Below are 23,413 nucleotides of genomic sequence, written 5' to 3' on the forward strand. Positions count from 1 at the left end.
TGAGACTACCAAAATTTTTCTGCTGCTAAGCCATACATCCAAGAAATATATTTTTCTTTTAATGTCAACTTACTGAAATCAATATTATTTTCTTTCTACCTTCTTTCCAGGACAACTAAACTACCTCGGATCAAGCCACCAAATATGGCATATCCTTGCAGTAGTGATGTTATATTGGTGGCATCAGTCAACAGTGTATGTCATGCAGTACAGACATAGCAAACCTTGTCCTGACTATGTTTCACATTTGTGAATTACATATGGCCACCTGGTGAATTCAGCTGTTATGCAATATATAATGGGGAATTGTTTACCCCACTATTTCTAAGATTCTCATTAGTTTTCCCTTTTTCCTCTTTGAGTATTGCTTTATAAAAATGGGGGGGAAGCATACTTGAGGATCTGTAGTAATTGCTTTATAGGACCCTTAAAACTATTAATTTGCTGCTTGTACAGAAAGTGAAAATTAGTTGGCAATCATATGAAACATCTGAATAACAATAATGAATGAGAAACTAGTGTAGAAATAGGATTCATTTTACTTAGCACCAGCTTAATTTCCTTAGGAAGGGCTCATCTCCATTAGAAAATGGAGTCATCCTATGTGCTTAACTATTTTCAGTAAATTATCAAGTTTAAGTGCCTAATCAAGGCAAGGGTTATTTCAGGCTATGCTTAATACAAGCTAGGATAGTGATTTTAAATAATCACTAGCCTTTACGTACATGATTTGTGAGACACTGGCACTTCTGATATTACATCGTTTAGCTATAGGTTCTCCGCTCCCTAAGAACATTAGATATTTTAGTTTTCCAGAACAAAAGCTTTAAACTTCTGTAAGTTGAGAGAAGGGTTGAGAAGAGGAAAAGAATCTGTCATTTCCTATCAGATAAGATTCACATTAGAAACCAAATACAGGATTAGACAACAAATTATATGGTCAAATAAAATAGTCATTAGCCACCTAAACATTTTAATTCCAGATGTTATTTAATTCCATGTAACAACTGAATTCTTGTGAGTGGATTACAGAAGGTTTTTTAATCCCAAAATTCCAGAGAGCTTTCAACTCTCTGAATTTATAGTCCTGAATATCCCAGTGATGGGGGTTCCCAGCTGTATGGGTGCTACTTTTAAGGCCATAGAATCTAGATGGCCCTGTCTTGACCCTGAAATGAACCTTAAGCCTTAGAACAAAGTCATGCAGATGCCCCATTTGATAATATGGTTATCACCTGTGCTCTAGTCCTCAGTTTCTGCATGTGTTAGCATTGCATTGATAACTCAGAATCTTGATGAACACTTAATATTTGGACCTGAAGCTTTAAACTTTCTCTGTATTGTAAAAAATAGATCTCACTGCCCTACCATACACTGTAGCCCTCTTGTTCTTTGGTCTTTCATATGCATTAAATACCTTAAAGCAGACGTTCATAAAAACTTACATTGTTTATTGGAATATAAAGTATTACCCAAGTTTCTTAATGAGTTGACATGAGCTGTTTTAAATACTGGTGTATTTTCAGAAAAGTAAAATTACTGAATATCAGAAAAAAAATGTTGATTGATGATGAAACTTATTCCCAAAATGCCTTTTGTACATAGAGTATTTGAAAAGTTACTTTAATGTGCCTCAATTAATACATCAGTAAAATGCTGTGGTTTTTTTCCAGTATAGTGTTTTTGGAATATAAATTCCCCATGCTAATATCTCAGCAAAGAGAATTTCCCCCCAACTGGCTCAGTAAGGAATACTGTGTCTTACCCATCATTATGATAGAATGCTGCTTGGAAAATGGCTATTTTACCTTCTACGGTTAAAAATTTGACCATATGCTAAATGACAGAAGCTTTTGGTGCAATGGTAATAGGATATATTTCCCCTGGAACATCCCTTACTGGTTTACATGATTTTATTGCCTTTAAATAGATATTTTGTCATTTTGGCCAAACAAAAAACACTGAGTAGTTATAATTAAGTTAAAAATGAGGGAAAGGCATTATTTTAGTTATGGAGCCATTTTTATTATAACATTTTCTCAAAATAAAGTTGAACCTTATTTCAATTTTAATTTTTCCAATCCCTGTTTGTTATATAAATTAATGCTTGCCATCTGAATTAATACATAAAAAGAGCATTCTGTGTTTTTAAATCACTGTTTAAATTTGAAAGGTATACAGTCTTTCTGTAGGGAAAATTGTTCCATGTAAACATTTCAACTTCTTATGAAAATGTTAACTATTGTAAGAAAGTTATCCTCTCATTTTTTTCATTGCTATGTTGTATTTATTATAAAGTAGGGAATGAATGAATGTGGATTGCTGTCAACTAGAAACACTTCTGTATGTCAGTCAGCATTTAACGACCACCTACTGTGTGCACAGCACTACTGGTAAAATTTTGAAGACATTGTTAACATTAAAAAATGTTTTAAAGTTGTCTACAAATCTGAGCCTTGTAATGATGTATATTTATTTTTGTTTTTATAGATTTATTAAAATATACTATCTAGTTATAGTACTAAAAAAGATTGGTTTTAATTTTACCAATGTGTGAACTATAAAAGCTTTTTGCCTACAGATTTTACATTTTAAATTGTCTAGCAATTTATATGGTTGTAGTTAACTCATTTAAGAAACAATTGTCTTTCTATAGTAAGCCATTTTCAAATAGCAAGACAGTGCTTGTATTTTTTTGTTATTACACTAACTGCAATTCAGTAAGCTGCATGACAAAATATGTATTATGTAAATAAACTGGGTTTACTAAATATTTTTAAGTGCTGCTTATCATTCTTTGTAATACATAATAGCTTTAAAATCATATTTTAGAATCAGGAATGAAGATTCAGGGAATGTCTGTCACATCTTTTGGCATCCCGCCTGGACAGCATATCTGATTTGAAGATTGTGATTGACTGGCATAAAACTGTACAATTCTCCATTTGCCAGGTACCTACTAGATTATATTTTGCCCCATATTAAATGTCAAGGGGCAAAGCCTGTTCCTCTGAATTTCTGCTGGTTGCTGAACTACATTACTCCAAATCATCCTGTCTACTCCAAATCATCATTCCTGGGAATTCTACCTCTGTCCAACTATGTAAAGAATCAGCTCACGTATTAGAGTAGGGGTAGAAATATCTTATATGTACATTATCACAATAACTGTTTACACTGAAGAGATGCGAATATGGTCCCCTGAAATTTTGTACCAGAATTCCCAAGTGATGAGATAATGATCCAGAACTGAAACTACCCTTAAGGAAAAATTTTTGGAAGGGATAGGGAAATAGAAATAGGGAGTTTCTTGTGAAAAATGAATCTCCATCCTTAAGAGAGCGGAAATGAACAGCCGCCAAGGTTCTAGTCCTGCTCTGTAAAATCTGAGATCAAAATACTACCTAATATGCATGTAACCTCAGTTGTGGCAACCATCTGAACTATCTTTTTTAGTATGTGACAACAAAAGCTCAAGCTTTCAATGAGGATATTAACTACGTGTTACATATGATGCTTAAGCTGGGCTTCCTTAAAAAGGTATTAATTGGGCCTGGCGTGGTGGCTCACCCCTGTAATCCTAGCACTTTGAGAGGCAGGGGTGGGTGGATCACCTGAGGTCAGGAGTTCAAAACCAGCCTGGCCATCATGGTGAAACCCCATCTTAAAAAAAAAAAAAAGGTATTAATTATCCAAAATAAATAGCTCAAATTGCAGCATATATTCATCTCAAATAAGTTAACTATAACTAAATTTGAACAGTAACACACTGCAAAGTATTCTTTGTTTAATTTTCTAATCATTTGTTGTGTTATTTTGCTGCTTTGTACTACCACTCATTAAAAAGCTTTTTTTTTCACATAACTTTAGATGAATGTTACAACTTCAAAAAAAAGGGCAGTCATAAAAATAAAATGAATCTTTCCACAGTCCACCAATCTAAACACTCCAGTTTGTAGAATCATAGATATTATAACCTTAATGCCAAGCTTAGTCTATCAATCCAATAAATAGGTTTTCTCTTTAATGTGTCATATAAAAGCCTCTTTGCTTTTATAATTAAGGATTACAATGTTACCTAACCAAATAACCAATATTTTATTCAACCAAAGATGTTACCAGTCTTTAAAGATTTTTAAAAAATAAATTATGTATAATGTGGAAGCTGCAAAACAAGTTACTCAGAAGGCACTACACAATATTTTTGCCTTACTGTCATTATCAGTAATTGTAGTGACTGAAAAAGTCATGCTATACAGTAATCTTGCAAAAACTTTAAGTCAAATGGGTTTTCTTACCTAAATTGTAAAATGTGAGCTCCTTAAGAATATGAAAAGAAGCTCACCAATTTTTCTATTCCACTAGCTGCTACATAATAGGAGCTTAATGTTTGTGGTGTGAATGAAAGAACTGAATCTGAATAGAAGTTTACATCCAAAACTTGTAATAAGACAAATAATGAAAAACTCCAAAGTCACTGATTATAAAGAATATGCAATCCATTTGGGATTTATTGCATTTAAAGAAAACAGATTATTAAAACAGGTATGATAAATACAGTAAGAAAATAACTTTAAATTTCAAACAAAACATAGTGAATCAGGGACAGAATTCAGTCAAAAAGCATAAGCAATGTAAAGGCAATAAAGTAATAAAATCAGTTAGTGCTTAATTAGATAGGGCAGGGTGGGGGGGCCTGGGAAGGGGAGACTGAGTCTATCTCATAACTTTCCCAGCTATATTTGAGAACTGAAGTTACTTTAGCAAGTATGTTTTGTAACAAGTAGAAATACAATAAAGATGCAAATTTGATTTATTTAAAGGTTAAAGTTATTTGCTTAGTGATACATAAAAGTCTTCAGAAAATTCAAGTTTAACAAAAAATGGAAGTGTAATCAAAGAAAGTGCACTTAAAGCTGTTCGCCAGCAATTAAAAAGTAGCTTCTATACAGCTTCTATTAGATGACTTTTCAATCATAAAAACAGCATAGTAATAAAAACAATTCTTTCAAAAGTAGCACTATAAATTTTAAAATAAAACAAAATAACCCCAAATCATGACCCTTTGCATTATCATCTACCTTATTCTTTTAGTAGCTTTTGTAAACCCTCACTAGGAGTGAATGTTCTCTTAGATATGATTGTGGTTGCAATTCCATTTTTTAAAAATTCACATTAAATCCACAGTAGAGAGATGTGACATGCATGTGTGTGTACATATTTTTATCTTAATGTATAAAACACAACTGAGTATAGAAGTTGTCAAACTATTCATCATTTATGTTATTCTCACAGTAGGTATGTCATCTCATTCTCACAGTAGACTGTCAACTCAATAATTGGACCTAAAATGATAATAGGTTTGCTAAAAAGAAAAAAAAGAGAAAAAAGTTTTCGGCACATTCTAAATATATTAAACACAAATGTACCCAAGCTCCTCAAAACTAGTGATATTAATACACTTGTACCTTCTAACAGTGCTTACGTGAAGTACCAAAACCTAAAGTAAACCAAGCAGAGTAGCTGACTTGAACAAAACCGTTCTGCCTGGTGAATTCAGCATAGAAAAGTGAGCTCCACCTTAGATTTTCCATTAGCAAGAGGACAACAGTCTATCATTCTTAAACAATAAACAGGGTGGGATTAAAAGCTGTGTCTGTTTGCAAATCCAGATAGTCATAATACACACATACACAGGGATTGGGGTAGGGCAAGATAATTACACTCCTGAATAAATATTCTAGTCAGTTAAATTTTCATCTGGCCTACAAGCTTTTCTCCTCCACCTAATATACTTACCATGCAATTTTGTGTCTTAGCAGATACATTCTTCAATGCCATAAAAAGCTGATCTTTTTAATACTAACACTTTACTGATGTGATAATATTAAAATGAGCAAATGGTCCACTTTTTAAAGGATTATTCAAAATCAACAAGCATTATTAAAGCTGTTAGGAAACAACTTTGGCCTCAGAGTTTTGCTAGCTTCATAATAATTTACTTCTCTTAGTGATGTTCAAGTATAACAGGTTTAGAGTTATAACTACATCCTAAAGAAGCAGAGGAGACACCAAATAATATTAGGGGAAAAAAATCCATATATATATATTTGCTTAGTGGTATATATATAACCTTCCTTCCTTAAACCAAAATTGAACCATCCCCTAATAGAGCCACACTTTTACTGAGTGCTGTGTGCCAGGTGTTAAGCACTTTCACATACCTTGGGAGCTTTCTTCTCCCTGAGCATCAGCTGTGTGGAGTGACCTATGCCATGACCATGATTCTGGGGGATGATGAATGAAAATGCAAAGTATAAATCTATACTCCTTAGTTAAATGCCTCTACTTCAACACAAAGGAATCTCTCCATTTCTATCCCATTGAACCCCCAATTTAATCCTTTATCTTTTCTCTGAGCTACAATCTTGAAAGAAAGTCACTGTGCTGTGTTATAAGAATGTAAATATTTTAAGCTGTCAGAGTTGTTTCCTCAGAATTTATCCAACATTATAAGCCAAAGCGTCTACATCAGTGTCTGAATCATTTAAAATTATTCAGTGTATTGAAAAGCAAGTAAAAATATATGTCTTTCCTGTTTACATCTGAAGGATACCACATTAGTTTATCCTCTACCCCTTTTCTAAGTGATGAAACTCATGCCATCTAGCACAGACCAAGGACTAATACAATCAAGAAGCATATTGTGTATACCTCAACAGATTTTCATTTTAAAAAATTATTGTTTGATACAAACCTACTGTAGTTCATGAATTTATACGTGTAATCATCAACTCCTCACTTTTAATAGAAAGTATCACTTAAACCTATTTTGTAGTTTTTAAACATCTACTTGAGCATTTGCATTCTCATCAACCTGAGAATAAAAAAAAAAGGGTGCAAACATTATTTGCCTTTGGCACAAGGACAAGTAATTCGTGCAGTCCTGCCTAAAAGTACAACTCTAAGTAATAATGTATTGCTTGGTCTGCCTCTGCTACATTGTGATTCACTTATTGCTTCCCTATCCACAAATTTGTATTTGAGTTAGCATTTAAAAGAAGGAAAAGAAGCAATAAAAAGACAAATATGTGGTTTAGTTACATATACTTTGCTTCTTTCCAAGTTCAGAACTGTGAAAATAGGCAAATAGCTTATCCCATTGGGGCACTATAATTAAGAGATTCCTAATAAAATTACTCATAAAATATACTTTAATTGGGTTCAAAGAGAGTTAATTTAAAATATAAAACTCAAAGAGCATGGCAGTTGATGAATTTCTCCTTTCTGTAAATAGTATTAACTGTTCTAGAAACTTCCAAATGTTAATCTGATAGCGCAGCACAGTTAATTATAACTTAAAATAGTTATAGACACAGGAAGCACAGATACTATATTCACATTAATTCACATGTAATCTCTATCATTAAATAATTTCTATAAAATCTCAAGTTTCTAATTAGGATTTGTGGTGTAAAAAAAGGCAAATTGGTAGCTGGGTTCTTTTCAGTAAAGACATAATCAACTAGCAGAGTTAAGATGCTAGTCCACCTTATATGCATTTTAGGATCTGGTTTATTAGTGCAGAGGTACTTGCAGCAGGATGCATGAATCCTGCCTATAAGGCTTTGTGGGTGTCACCATTCTGTGCACTCTATTGAAACTACTACACTCCCCAAACCTAATAAAAATAATTGTTGCTTATGACTTGGGGAATATTTGGTGAAGTTGCTAATAAAGTACTTTATTAAATGCAACATGATTTCACATTGTACATGTTTTGAAAATTCCGTTTCTGCTACATTTTTCCTAAAATAAAATTTTTATATAACCCTTGTCCTTACTCCCTATTTTTTTTCCAATAATCTGCTTTATTAGGGCCATAATAAAAGTTTGGGGCAAGAAGCCATTCATAAGCAATATAAAGTGTTTATCTAGAGTAGTGAATGTTTTTTCTTCTATATAATTTTTTCTTATTTCCTTTCAAATGTCAGATATTTCTCTTTCTATTTTTGTTCCAGGCTTCTATGCCATAGTCCGTTCTTAAAATTTGTTTTGACAAAAATTATATATATATAATGTATAACATTGTTTTGAAATATGTAAATTGTGAAACAGCTAAATTGAGCTAATTAACATAAACATTATTTCATATGTTTATCTACATATTCCATATTAATGGCACTTGTTTTTTACAATGAAACAGAGTTTTAGGCACAATTGTCAGTTACTTCTGGCTCTGCTTTGTGGAGAAAGGTGTATGGACTGAAATCTCTGCACTCTCCAGATAATAACTTTCTAATGCTTTAAGAGAACTAGATTGATTTTAACTGTGTGGAAATTAGAAGAGACCTTAAAAAGAATTCACAAGCATAACTAGTATATGTACAAATAACCCTAATTTTAGGGATATGCACACAAAAATGACATTCTGGTATCAAAAATAACAGTTTTACTGTCCCTTCTCAGTGGCTACACACCTGGAAAGGTGTACTTTCAGTGGAAGTACCACACTTGCATTTCTGTGTCGTGATGTCAGTAGCAGAAATCCTTAGTTAGAGCTTGCAATTTAGCTCTTTTTTCTCCTGCTTGGAAGAGGCATCGTTACTACCCTGTAGAGATACTTCATTTTTCTATTTGGTTTATTTAAAAATCACCTATTCTGATTGATCTTTAAGAATGATAAAAAGAACTATCAAATTGTCTTTCAAATTCATAAAACTATTCATACTTTTTTGAAACAGGAGTTAATGCCAAGAATCCATCAGAAGTATCTACTGTTTAGAAGGAAATGGAGCAGCACCAAATGGGTCTAATTCGACTGGTTGGGACTGTTGGGACTGATGTGGAGTGATGCTTTGCACCACAAGTTCTGTAAAGGGCACGGCACCAAAATCATCCATTTTCAATACGTCTGCACTATGGAATGACCCATGTAGTGAATTTTGTCTTGGCCGCCCAGGCAGGACGGTATTGTGATCAGCACGGATGTCGCTCAGGCCCTGATGTGGAGGGTGCCATGACAGGTCTGGAGAATGAAAGGGCTTGGCACCAAAGGGGTCCAACAGGCTCTCCTCGGGTTGTAAGACAGTCCCCCTATCTTTCCCATCAGTTAATGCAACACTAATGTTCTCCTTGGAGTCTGAGATGGTTAAAAATTCATTGCTGCTTTGAGAGTCTCGGCGGCCCACTTTTTTGTGCCTGCGAGCCCTCTCTGGAGTGCGGTAGGTAGGCTTCAGAGTCTTCTTTGTGCTAGTTGGTGTGCCATGATGCCGCTTCCCATTACTTTTAGACATATCCTGCTTTGTGCGCCTTTGGCGAGAGGACAGTTTCTGTAAGCTCCGCTGTTTGACTTTTTGCTGCTGGCTCCCTGTTATTTCCTCAAAGGGCACAAGCCCAAAAAGGTCCTCATTGCTTTCACTTTTACTTGTTGATGTGAGGAAGGGCTGAAATGGAGTGGAGCCAAATACATCTACGCTTTTGGGATATCCAGGGAGAGTATGTGACTCAGGCCCCACTGCATGGCATTCTTGTACATTCACCTTCTTGCTAAAAGGCGCTTTTGTGAATACATCAAATTCCTCCTGCTCAAGTCCCACAGCAGGAAACCTGTGTTGAGGAAGGCTCTTTTCATGCTTTTCTTGCTGGGGCTGTTGAGCATGCACTGCAAAGGGGACAGCGCCAAATACATCAAACTCCTGTTTGGGAGTCTGCACTCCAACATCAGAGGATAATTGAGCTGAGGTGAGGAGTATTGTATTAAGATCTTGGTTTAGTCCACTGCCAGATTTGTCTCTGAAAACAGGGCTCATGTCACTGTACTTTGCTTTAGCCTGCTCATAATCAGAATCAGAGCTATGTTTCTCCTCTTCTTCCTCATCTTCAGAATCCATGAGGAGAGGCCTATGACCCAGATTTTCTGGTTCAGTATCATCATCATTAAAATCTCCTTGTTCTCCCTGAAGAACTTCTTCATCGTCTTGCTCTTCCTCTTCACTGCTCTTAGGAGAAGGGGGATCTGATTCAAAATCACTTTCAGATTCATCATTCCCCTTTTGCACTTGACCCTGTACTGAGGTTTTCTTTCCAGTCCGCTGATCTTTAGATACTGGACTTGTTTTACTGTTCTTGATAGGGTTTGCAGTGCCATTTTCTTGATTTATAGATGAATGTTCAGCTTTCTTTTCAGGAGAACCTGCAAGTTCAAAGAAAAATTATTACAGCACTCCAGTGCATTTCAGAATCCTCTTGCACTAAATGTTAATATGTATTACCCATGGCATTACAAATTCCTCATACCAGTTCCCTTAAAGGAAAGAATAATGTCAATTCTTTGTCATTAGACTTAGAGAATACATTTGACCTCAAGTAGATGGTTAAATCTTAATGTGGACAGACTTACTCATAACTGGACCCACACACTGTCTCCTTATCATACCCTTGCTAAAAGCCAAATTTTCTTTATAGCACCCAGAATGTGATAGACTAGCAAATTTTCTTCACCCTACCACCAAAATAAGATTATTTTAATTCTGAAAGATCAGATCCCACATTCACCAAACACCTTCTGCTTATATTTCAACTCTTATAAAGTTTTCCCATAGAGATTAACAAGCGTGAACAGCCTGCCTGCTCAGTTATATATTTGATTATTTTTTTAAAAAACAGCATTCTATTTTTTATAAGTGAGTATCTTTTGTTGAGTTAGCATGAATGGCCTGATCAAAGCTAAGGACCAGATACTAAATGGAGATTGCACCAAGGACATCTGCCTTCTCTGGATGCTATGTCTTCTTTTAATTATAATACCTATACATTACATTAAAATGTGCCTTTAAGAACAAATCTAAACCCTCTGGAGATGTTTTTAGCTCAGAATCCATCCAGTCATTTCATTTTCTGAGTTCATTCAACAAAAGAAATATACGACACTTTGCTATACACTGATTATACATACATTGGTGAGTAAAAGAAACATGGCTTCCGCTTTCAGGGGTTTACAATCAGAGGTTGTAAGTAAACGCAAATTGTGACTAGTGCTCTGAAATAAAGGAAAGCAGGGAATGGGCACATAAACCTACTCTGGACAGTTGGTCAAGACCTCCCTAAGATGACAGTTAGGACTAAACAATGCAAAAGAGCCAGCCATGCAAAGGATAAGCTGGAAGCTTGCTTCCCATAAAAGCAATGGTATATATGAAGGCATATTTAAGGAGCTGAAAATAGGCCAGTGTGCCTGGAGCATAGTGAGCAAGCGATGATAAAGTACAACATAAGGTAAGGAAGACTGGAAAAGGCCAGACTGTGAAGGTCCTTTAAGGCCATGATAGCCAGCATCGATTTTATTCAAAATTCAGTGTATAATGGAAAGCTATTATTAAAATGGGTGTCATGATTAGGTTTACATTTTTTAAAAAATGACTGCTCTATAGAAAAAAGACTAAGGGGGCCTGGCAAGGTGGCTCACACCTATAATCCCAGCACTTTGGGAGGCCAAGGTGGGCAGATCACGAGGTCAGGAGTTTGAGACCAACCTGGCCAACATGGTGAAACCCCGTCTCTACTAAAAATACAAAAATTAGCCAGGCATGGTGGCAGGCGCCTGTAATCCCAGCTACTGGGGAGGCTGAGGTAGGACTCACTTGAACCCAGAAGGTGGAGGTTGCAGTAAGCCAAGTTCATGCCACTGCACTGCAGTCTGTGTGAAAGAGTGAAACTCCATCTCAAAAAGAAAAAAAGACTAAGGGGAGCTAAGAAGGGGAGTTCAGGTAAAAGTAAATTATAGTAATGCAAGTTAGAGATTTTGGTGACCTGGATGACAGTGGTGGCAGGGTAGATTAAAGCAGAAAAAATAGAGATTGAAGAGGAAAACTCTTGGTGGATGGTAGTATCATTAACACAGAAAGAGTGGCATGGTAGATACCCATTTACCCTGATGTGATTATTATGTACTATATACCTGTATCAAGATATCTCATGTACCCCATAAATGTAGACACCTACTATGTACCCATACATACACAAAAAAATTAATAAGCATAACTTTTTAAAAAATGAATGAATTGGAAAGTGAAGAGGAGTACTAAAAATTTTGTTTGGAGACATTAAGTTTGACATATGTGTGAGACAACATTTAAGTGTACAGCAGTTAGGTATCTATGACCTGAAAACAATGGTTAGTTTTTGGCTGAAGAAAATAGATTTGGGAGTTATCACCATGCAGCTGGTATTCAGAGAGAGCCACAAGACTAAAGGACATCACCTAGGAAGAAAGCATAGAAGAAGAAAACAAGGTCCAAAACTTAGCCCTCAGTGTAAAACATTCAGAAGTCAGCAGAGGAAGATGAACCTGCAAAGCAAACTACAAAGTAACAGCCAGAGAGGAGGAAGAAAATAGCTGAGTGCAACGTCACAGAAACGGAGAGAGAAGAATGTTTTTCAGGGAAGTAACAGACAACTGAGCTCAATGGTGCAAAGTGGTCCAGTAAACTAAGGACAGAAAATGGCATCTTGTACAGTTTGTAAGCAATGTTGACATGAGTTTTGGTGCTAAAGAATGTGTGGAAGACAAGTATGTGGAGAACACCAGCAGGTTATACTTAAATGCAAATATAATCTTCTGCCAGTTCCTTAAAACCAGCCAAGAGCTGCATGGTGTTTTTGTTATCCTTCCAGACTAAAAGCAAATCAAGTGCAGATTCTCAAGTTTGACTTCTCCCCATACAGCATACTTAAGATATTAAAAACAAAGATTACTTTTAGTGAATTTGTTTTCATGAATTTTTATTCAAAAGCAAAATATGAAAAGAGGGGAAAATATAAATAAAGTAAAACAAAATATGTATGGTTCCAGAAGACATCCCATTGTCCCTGACTGTGGAACATTTAACGTATCATTCCTCGAGCTACATACCCACCCACAGCCACACATCCATGCCTCAGGCCTGCTCACAGATACCTCCAAATAACATTCCAATGTTTCCCAAAGTATATTCTGCAGAGGCTATTTCCATAACAAGAACCAAGCCAAACAGTTCTATGTTCTCAAGCAAACAAGTCTATGAAATGATGCACTCCACATTTTGCCTCCACTCCTACTCACCTGGAGTATGCTCATTAAAGGTGCTAATGATTACTACACAAAAGAATCTAATTTTATGAACCCTAGGATTTCCCAAATTATCTTCCCTACCCTTTTATTTACATGTAATGTCTCTTAACCTTTAAAATCAACTATGCAAAAGTACTTGAGAAAATGCTGCTGTACAACTTATCTTGAAAATTTCCATTTCTAGAGCACTTAGTTGTGTTCCTGAAGGTCTTCTGGAACATTTAACACAGGACAGATATTTCATCTTGGAGAGTGTCACTTGGAAGAGAATTTAAATTCACTTTCTTCTTAAAATTATATTGTAATCCCTAGTCTTCTTAAAATTTACTGTTTTCATTATCCAACTGGCCATCATTACTTTTCAAGACATTTGTCACCTTATACTCCTCATTCTGTTGACCCTTTGTCAGCTTATCAAAGTTCTATTACTAGAAATACATTTATAATTGCCATTGTGGGTATAAATCTGTGAATTTTTAACCTACTATTTTTAATGCATCTTTCCAGGTATCAACATAGTCCATTACTTCTTCTCATATAAATATAAAATACTATATATATAACTGTTCACTATTTAGCAATAGAACATCTAGGTTGTTTCTAGTTTCTTGGCATTTCAGATACAACCGTGATTCATGTACTTTTTCCTTGAGGGGAAAAAAGGAAACCCTCCTTTTTTAGTATCAATTTTACTTTATATACTATTATTCCCTCCTTATGGGTAAACAACACAGCTAATAAACCTAACCCAATAACAATCTTGACAAGGTCACCACTATTCCACTGTTTCTTTATACACAGAATGGAATAACAGTTTTTATTTCATAGGTTTGTTGTGAAGAAAGGACTTGAAACAGTGCCTGACACATAATAAGCACTCTACCATCATCATGTCCAGGGAATAGCTATATTAAATTACTTCATCCGCCATACTCAACAAACTTCTAGTAACCTTTCTGGGCCCAATGGTTGCAGTTGAATATAAATGAGGGAGTTGTGTGGGAAGAACAAAGCAAGTCTATAGTTAATCTAAGGGGAGCTGAGATCCACTTCAGAATTGACCAGAAATAAGTATATCAACAAATGTATATCCACACAGCATAAGGGTGCATTTTCGATCCTGAAAATTACATTTTTGATTTTTAGACAGCTATATTTGAGAACACAGTATAAGAAATGGAAACACATTTTTGAAAAGAGCAAGACACAATCATCTTTGCCACCTTTGCAGTTTCAGATTATATCCGCAAATAGTACTGGCAACTACGGAAATTTTCTGTTGGTGTAGTTAAGACTGGTTTTACTTATTTTGTCCTCCCTTCATAAAACTAAAATAACAACCAAAAATATCCAAATTCTTTTTTTCTCCCATATTCTTACAACCCACACTGACATTGTTTTAAATATTCCTATCCTTTCACTGCTATTATAAACAGTTAAAAAAGTAAAGAGCAGTAATGAGGCTCTCCGAAAGCATATTAAGAGAAACTATTAATCCTTTTATCTCTCCAGCACCTCCTGCTGAGGAAAAGTTAAGTTCCAGGCTGCAAGTTACCACAAGCCAAGGTAAGTTTCTCTTTCTGCAGTGACAGTGATTTACATAACCATCTTCTATTCATTATGAAAATATAGAAGGGCTGGAAAAGAAAGGGAAATTACACAAAAAGTCCTTAGATATATTCTGAGGCTTTCAGTCCTATTCCAAAGACATAAAAGACTGCCAGAATAAATAGCTGGTTATAACTATACCACTTTAGAATGTGTATAGCACTTTAGAATGGTGACCTCTAGCAAAGAATGCCATAAATGTTTATACTCCATTTCTTTGCTAAACATAGTGCTGTGATTTAAAAAAAAAAAAATCAGATATTCTAACTATTTGTTTCTGGGGCCAGATTCCCACTAGTAGTTAGATTAAATAATACACATTTGATTTACTATGAAATTTAATCAGGATTATTTCACTGCTAAAGTTAATTTCCCAAAAGTATAAACCTAAATATGTTGCTTTATAATTCAATATATCCTAAATCCTAATAATCCTTATATTTACTGAGATCTGTATTATTAATATAAAAATAGCTATTCTTCAGATAGGTGGGAGACGGTGTATAATATTTAGAATAAGCACAAAGAACATGTATTTACAACATCAAAAACTGTCTAGTGGTACCCATCATCCCTCAGTTACATTAATTTATTTTGGTATATTGTAAAATTTCATATATTCACCCCTTGTTTTTATTTTTGGCTCTAAGTAAGGCATTCATTTTTGTTTGTTTTTAACTAAATACAGTAGAATGATATTTTGATGATTTCTAGTCAGGGTATTTTCTGTTTTTGTGCTTTCGAACTACAAACTAAAAATTTTAGCTTTTTTATTAGCAAGTTGCATGTTAATTAGTGACACTGAGCAAGTTATGCCATGCAAAAATCTATATGATCAACCAACATCTGTTAACAAAACTTAACAAAAGGTTTAATCAATTAATTGAAAGCTGTTATTTCAAATGCTGTTCCCCAACTAAGAATAAGCCAGTAGACCATTAGTTAAACATAATACTATCAAAATGGGAATACATTAATATATTGCACATATTTATATAAAAATATAGAATTAAATTTTCTTTAGGTAGCTTAGGTATAGTTACTAAGAATGTTTTTTCTACTTTTTAAAAAAATGAACAAAATTTTCAAAGATTCATTATTGTAGACAGAATTATAACTTTCAGAGCCTAGTTAAAATAAAATCATACACTTTCAAAATACATAATTGTGTCATTATGAATTAAGCCATTTCAAATAGAACTTAAACACAGGTATACATCTACTTAATAGAAGAACATGGACCATATAGCAATTCTCAAATGCTGTGCTCTTTCAATTCTTTACTTCTGTTGGATTCTACTATCTGAAAATGAGAGCAAATCTTCATCTTTTGAGGTTGAGTCTGATTGCTGAAAACAGCCAAAATTCATTCAGAGCCAAATTCTGAGTACAAGGTGAGTGACTAAGACAATGCAGATTTGGGTAATTTATTAAGAATAGTAATGATAGGTTACAAAGTTTTAATTTCTTTTGTGTGGTTTGTAAATAGCCTCTCAGGGAAATTACAAGTATTGCAAAAAATGTTGGAGCAATGAAGTACCACTGAAATGTCAGGAGGACACAAATGATACTTGAATGAGAAATGAATCACAGAGAATGGGAAGTAATATCCTGAAGTTCAGTGCCAAGGGTTTTTCATATATTATCTTTTATCTCCCTACTATTAGGTTCCCACAACATTTTAGGGTAGAAATGTTCTGTATGGTTTACTATGATCTTTCTTAGAGCTTTTTTTCTCTTCAATCTTATTAAGCACATCTTCAGAAACTTTCCTTGTTTTCCACATCAGTTCATTGTCATGAGTTCCTATCATTTCAAAGACAGGCATTGTTAATACTCAAAACTCAGTCCTTGTCTTTCTCGTATCTCTTTGTACTTTTTCCTTTTGGTGGTCTTAATCCTCTTTCATAGCTCCAATTATATCTTGAAAGCATAATAAAGGATTTGTAGAGATTTAGTCCAACTTCTTTTTATACATAAAAAACTTGATACCTGCCCAAATTTAAGGCCATATATCAAAGCTATAGTGACGTCTCTGCTGATGACACTGGCTTAAAACTCTCATCTGTAAATTCTACAATTAAACTACCAGTAGAATATTATCACCAGCAAAAATTCAACACAGTTTATCACCAATACACTACAAAATACAAACATAGACTTGTCTTGCATTTATTTTGTATCCTCATTATGAAACCTTGCCTGAAAAGTAAAAATCACGAACAGATTGAAGACTGTCTTGTTGAACTGTATGATGAGCACCTTATACTAAGAGTATAATATAAGATTTTTATATTCTGTAGGGTTAAGTTCTAGAAATAATATAAGGCTTTATCAATAAACAAAAGAATACTCAACTACAAAATTCTTAAGAGAGAAACATCCAAATAAGCTTGAATTTTCTCATCTAGAAAATAAAGACAATAACAGAACCTACCTGATAGGACTGACATGAATTCATTTTATTTAGTGAGCATTCATTAAATATTGGGTGGGGTGTGTGTTAGATTACTAACGTATATTTTGATAATGAATTCATTCGGCGAGGTATTGTATGGCATACAAAGATGAATAAGACAATACCTAACTTCAAGAAGCTTATCATTCACTTAAAAAGTTGTTAAATAATTATGTACACTTGTGCATTCAGAAACATGCTAATCTGACTCCAGTGATATGGAAAATAAATGACCAAGGTAATAACAATTGGATAATTTTGAAAAATAGGCTTATATTCACCAAATAAATATAAGAACATGAATTTGCCCATTCTGTGCTTATGAGTCTTCATAAAAGGCTATTTTTAGGCCTTTACGAAGGTGTTAAAATTTGGTAATTCTTTCAGCAAGAAAGAATTGTAATACCATACAATACCTTGGTGTTAAAATTTCAGACATTATAGCCCTGCACAGTACAACAGAGGATTCTAAACTCAAAAGTTAAAGTTTGTAGTCAATGCCTAAAACAATATTTCTTAGGTTACAGTTTCATTTATTTGTTATAGCCTTTTTTAAAACAAATACTTCATTAAAAGAATGAGATCCTAAAGCCACACTATTTTAAACAAATATTGCAATATATTCTTAAATCAAATAAACCTTTATAAACCACACCAAAAAACTCAAAATATTTACAAAATATCCAATGTGAAGAGAGAACCATGTTTGCATCGTACTATGCATATTACCACTCTTATAAAATCAGGTTTCCATTTAGAGGGCAGTTGCTCTTTCGGTTATAAAGCAGGTGGTACATTTTAATCATATAAGAAGCTTCCAGTTTCAAGAAAATTTAGTTTTGATGTTCTTTTCTTAGCTATCAGATTATAGAAGATAAATGGCTTTAAACTGCTATTATAATTACATGCCCTCTGTTGTCTCATCATTGAGGGTGTAAGGGAGGGGCTATAGGACTTTAAAGTTCACTTTGAATTGGCAGCATACTGCCTGCCATCATTTCCCAGCAATTTAACCATGATAGGCCCAAGGATTAGTAGATTAAGAGAAGGTTTTTAGCAAAATCTGTACTGCTTCTCAGAAGGCAGGCCAAGTGACAGGGTTTGAGTATAAAAAGAGAATCCTGATAGTTGTGAACAGTATTTCCCAGCCAGATGAAAATTGCCATACAACTAACATTTCCATTATGTTCTCATGTTAATATAAAATTTTCTTTAATATAGGTTAATGCTTTGTTTTGCTACTATTTACAGAATAGAGCTTAGAATGAGACAAAGCCAGATTCCTATTTATAAACTATATAAACTTAAGTAAATCAATGAACCTTTCTGAGCCTCATTTTCTACTCTATGTATATAGTGGAATTCAATATATCATAACTATTAATGCTAACATCCTGAAGTTCTTCAAGAATTATACACTAGAATCTAAAAGAATAAGCCATACACCTCATTGTAGCTTATAAAATAGCCCAGCATTTGGCCTGACAATCTGTGAATGTTATGTTCCAACAGATATTTGCTATATGTAATGTATTGTTTCCCAACCCTAAACTCAATTTAACTTCCTATTAGATAATGAAGCCCACACGATGGGTCTAGGGTCTTTGGAAGCATGGAGGAAGTTCACTGAACCTAATTAAAAATGAAATGCAATCTAAGAAATCTAAAACTTCAGTGACCTAATTAATATGGCCTACATGTCACTACAACTGTTCAAATACAATTTTAGAATTCCATGAAAACTATGTTTTAGAAGTTGTACGTGTTTATTAAAATTGAGTGGTCTACACTATATTATATAATTCACAGAGCCACCTATCCTATGTTGGTATGCAAACTAACTGTAAAACAGTGCCCTGGTGAGAAGAAAGGGAATGTGGGTTTCCACACTTTACATATAATTTTTATGAGTATACTGTAGTGAACACTGGTAGTTAATCCTTTAGTGAAAATAGGAATGGCACTATTGTAAACAGATACTGGTAGTGAAAATCCTCACAAACATGTTCCACATTTTAAAGGTTTCATTCAGCAGTTAAGAGAAAATTAGCATAGTAGTCACTCATTTAATCCTTTCAATGATCTTATCAAGTAGCTAGTATTATCTCCAATTTAAAATAAAGAAACTTTACAAGACATTGGGCCTGGAACAATGGCTCTTGCCTATAATACCAGCACTTTGGGAGGCTGAGGTGAGAGGATTCCTTGAGTACAGGAGTTTGAGACAAGCCTTGGCAACACTGTAAGACCTAGTCTCTACAAAAAAAAAAAATTTAAGTAGCTGAGAATGGTGGTGCACACCTGTACTCCCAGATACTTGGGAGGCTGAGGGAGGAGGATCATTTGAGCCTAAGAGGTCGAGGCTGCAGTAAGTCTATGATCATATCACCCACTCCAGCCTGGGCAAGAAAGCAAGACTCTTATCTCAAAAAAGAAAGAAAATAAGTTTGGCAACAGTCAATATTAAATGGTTAATCTGTGATAGAACTAAGATTTTAACTCATGGCTTTATAATTCCAAATTCTGATAAACTACACTATTAACATCAGTTTTGTAACCTGACATAAAAGGTAAATAATTCATCCTAATTAAAATATCAACTTATGGAATAAAATGTAACATTTGCATATAGCAGATTATTGATATAATTTATTGATTTTTGCATAAAGGGATCATTATGAATTTAACTTTACCAGAAATCAGTGTTTAAAATTGAGAAAAAACTAGACTTGATTCATTTTTAGACACAGTCTACCAAAATGTTAAATTCAGCTAATCTTCCTAAAAGTCTGGAAATAATATCATAAACTAAGGCAACAAATAAGTCAGAAAGATGATTCTTTGTGTCCAAAGTAAGGCAGGTCAGCTGACTATACCAGCCTGTGAATACAGGAATTTTCCTTAATTTCCTATCGCAAACCTATTTACAACTGTTCATTCTCAAGGAGAAAAACGTTATGTCTTATTAGACACTCATTTTTCCAACTGTGCTATTGAATTTATCTCCTCCAGAATACTGTTCTTTATTCCTTCTCCTTTCTTTACTTTCAGTCTTTCTGTATACAGTTGAGCCTTGAACAATGAGGGGATTAGAGGTATAAACCTCTGGTATAGTCAAAAATCCATGTGTAACTTTTGACTCCTCAACATTTAACTGCTAATAGCCTACTATTAACCAGAAGCCTTACTGATAACATAGTCAACTCTTTTTAATCAAGTAATACGTATTTTGAATGTTATATATTCATTTTTGTTTGTTTGTTTGTTTTTTGAGACGGAGTTTCGCTCTTGTTACCCAGGCTGGAGTGCAATGGCGCGATCTCGGCTCACCACAACCTCCGCCTCCTGGATTCAACCAATTCTCCTGCCTCAGCCTCCTGAGTAGCTGGGATTATAGGCATGCGCCACCATGCCCAGCTAATTTTTGTATTTTTAGTAGAGACGGGGTTTCACCATGTTGACCAGGATGGTCTCGATCTCTTGACCTCATGATCCACCCACCTGGGCCTCCCAAAGTGCTGAGATTACAGGTGTGAGCCACCGCGCCTGGCCGAATGTTATATATTCTTAAAGTAAGATAGAGAAAACAAAATGTTAATAATATGTTTAATACTAATTAAGTGAAAGTAGATTATCATAAAGGTCCTCATCCTCATCGTCTTCACATTGAGTAGGGTGAGGAGCCAAGAAGAAGGGTTGTTCTTGCTGTCTCAGGACAGCAGAGGTGAAAGAGACTCAGTGTATAAATGAAGCCACACAGTTCAAACCCATGTTGTTCAAGGGTCAACTGTATAAATTAACACTCATTCCCACATCATATAATTTTGTCTTGCCCATATAAAATCTAAATTCTTTCCTTAATCCTTACCTACCTACCTTTCTGTTGTCAATACATCTGGACTCTTCAAAAGAATAATCTGTCACTAATATCTCAATTTCGTCATCTCCCATTCACTTCTCAAGTCTGCTACAATCAGGATTCCAACCGTATTATTCTTGCCAAGATTAAATAATTCCTAAATGCTAAATCTAATTGACTATTTCCAGTCACCTTACTCCTGTGGACATTTCAAAAGACATGCTCAAACCTTTGGGGAAAAAAATGTTCTTTCTTCAGCTCTCCTCTACCTCTGTCTCTATGGTTCTTCTTTCTCTATCCCTTTTCTTATCTCCTCTGTCTTGCCTCTTTATTGTTAGAATTAACCAGAATTTTCTTCTTCTCCCTCTTTTAGTCTCTTCTAACTGGCATCACTACCACTTTTTCTTGATGGTAAACCCAATGGGCAAGATTTGTCTCAGATGTCTTTTGTGACTAAATGCTTACTAAAAAGATTCCAATGCCACTATAGACAATTCACTCAACCTATGTGAAAGTGAACTCTTTTCTTGATCTACCCTATTATTCTCCCTTTCCAGAAAAGAACTTCACCAATTTTGCCCAAACAAAAATCTACTAATCATTTTTGGTTCCTCTCTTTCCCTCACGGTCCCCTGCTCCCTCCCATATGCTTACTAAATCCTACATATTCTCCCTTTGTAATCTCTCTCAGGCTGTCATTTCAAGCATGGAGTCTTTTGCAATAGACATATTTTTTTTAAGAGTGGGGTTCTCACTATGTTGCCCAGGCTGGAGTGCAGTGGCTATTCACAGGCATGATCCCACTACTGATTAACAGGAAAGTTTTGACCTGCTCCACTTCCAACCTGAGCCAGTTCACCTTTCCTTAGGCAACTTGGTGATCCCCCTCACTTCCAGGAGGTCACCACATTGATGCCAAACTTAGTGCAGACAAAGGATCAGCAAAGGGCACTGCAGGCCAGAACTACTGGGCTCAAGCAATCCTCCTGCCTTAGCCTCCTGAATAGCTGGGACTACAGAAAGGCACCACTGCACCCAGCTGCAATAATCTTTTAATCACTACTTCTCAAACTGAAGTAGTGAAGCAATAAGTTTATTTCTTGTTTTTGTTATTAATTCCCACTTCACATTGTCCTAGTGATTCAAATACATGTAAAGTTATTTCTCACTTGCTTTCAATTTCTGTAGTCATTTTGCTGCAGACCACACTTTGAGGAACACTGCTCTAAATGGTCTTTTTAGTTCCAATATCAGACATCTAATTATATTCCCCTGTCTTCCCAGTGTAATCTTTCAAGAATGTTTATCTAATCATATTCCTTTCCTGTTTAAAGTCCTTCCATTTCTACCTATTGCCTCCATTGTCTCCACATCATGATAGCCACTGACAACCTCTCCAGTTTAATTTTTCCCCCACCTAATACTGCTATCCTCAAACACCTGCAATTCCCTGAACATACTGAATTGTCTTGGACCTTTGCTCACAACCGTTCTCTCTACTCTGAATGCTCTCTTCATTCCTACAAGTTCACATGCATTCAATTCTCAAGGCTTACCATAAGTAACATCTTTTCTGTGAAGCTTTCCACATTTCCCAATCCCAACTCAACCAGAATAAAGCAACTCTCTCCTTCGTGCACCAACAGAATAATTTATCTATTGTAGTATTTGCATCTTAACTGCATATAGTTTTCATGTCTCTCTCAACCTAACCAAACTCAAAATCCTTGAGAGGCAGGGGTTGTAATCTTTATAATAATCCTTTTAGATTTTTAGATAAAACTATATATAGTAATAGAAATAGCTCCTGAATTAACTTCTGAGACTATACTCATATTAATCAAGGCTGGGAAATTAGAAGGTAAAAGAAATAAGAGGTGCCAATGCAAATGTAAATTAAAACAGAAATTATCTGCGAATGGCAGGATACTTAGCACTATTTTAAAAATGCTATGAAAACACAGAAATAGCAAGAAAAAGGATCAAAAAGTTTTACACACACTATGCTTAAGTATAAAACTGAGACATACAAGGAAAATGAATAGTTCAAAATTCAAATAGTTGTGCTAATATGATGAGATTAGAAGTGTTTTTCCTATATTATTCAGTTTTATGATAAAGTTATCATCATAAATTTTTGATTTATAGCATAGACACATTTGTACATTGTTACATAATCTTCATTGCCGTCATTTTTAAAACAGCATTAAATTTTAATTACTAAATAAACCATAATTTAATATTTCACCTAATATTGGATAAAGTGCTTTAAATTTTGTTTCCACAACTAATGATGTACTGAACATTCTCGTAGCTGCATTTTCCCCAAGATTTTATGTTATTTTCTTAAGTTACCAGAAATAAGGCTTTTAAAAAA

The 23,413-nt window shown here is 34.7% G+C and overlaps 2 protein-coding genes and 1 long non-coding RNA gene across 5 annotated transcripts in view; 2 read left to right on the forward strand and 1 right to left on the reverse strand.

The window, feature by feature from the left end:
• Positions 1 to 10,845, forward strand: part of PAQR3 (progestin and adipoQ receptor family member 3) — a 29,493-nt gene extending 18,648 nt beyond the window's left edge. Inside the window, exon 6 of one of the 2 annotated variants that reach the window (XM_035293462.3) lies at positions 8,745 to 10,845. In XM_035293462.3, coding sequence (XP_035149353.1) covers positions 8,745 to 8,785 — 41 coding nt within the window. In that variant the 3' untranslated portion in view covers positions 8,786 to 10,845. Of the gene's footprint in view, positions 1 to 110; positions 2,772 to 8,744 lie in introns of those variants that run through there. The other variant, XM_002745677.5, reaches the window with a different exon arrangement.
• Positions 552 to 23,413, forward strand: part of LOC144581805 (uncharacterized) — a 51,864-nt gene continuing 29,002 nt past the window's right edge. The window contains exons 1-2 of the long non-coding RNA XR_013533059.1: positions 552 to 2,952; positions 4,366 to 14,677. This is a non-coding gene — a long non-coding RNA (uncharacterized LOC144581805). The remainder of the gene's footprint in view (positions 2,953 to 4,365; positions 14,678 to 23,413) is intronic.
• The window catches only part of BMP2K (BMP2 inducible kinase), a 148,075-nt gene continuing 129,143 nt past the window's right edge, over positions 4,482 to 23,413 (reverse strand). For both annotated transcript variants that reach the window (XM_035293461.3, XM_035293460.3), the window contains one exon: positions 4,482 to 10,195. In XM_035293461.3, the coding sequence (XP_035149352.2) occupies positions 8,775 to 10,195 (1,421 nt within the window). In that variant the 3' untranslated portion in view covers positions 4,482 to 8,774. The remainder of the gene's footprint in view (positions 10,196 to 23,413) is intronic.

The sequence above is a fragment of the Callithrix jacchus genome, chromosome 3 (assembly GCF_049354715.1).
Source record: "Callithrix jacchus isolate 240 chromosome 3, calJac240_pri, whole genome shotgun sequence".
Classification (NCBI taxonomy): domain Eukaryota; kingdom Metazoa; phylum Chordata; class Mammalia; order Primates; family Cebidae; genus Callithrix; species Callithrix jacchus.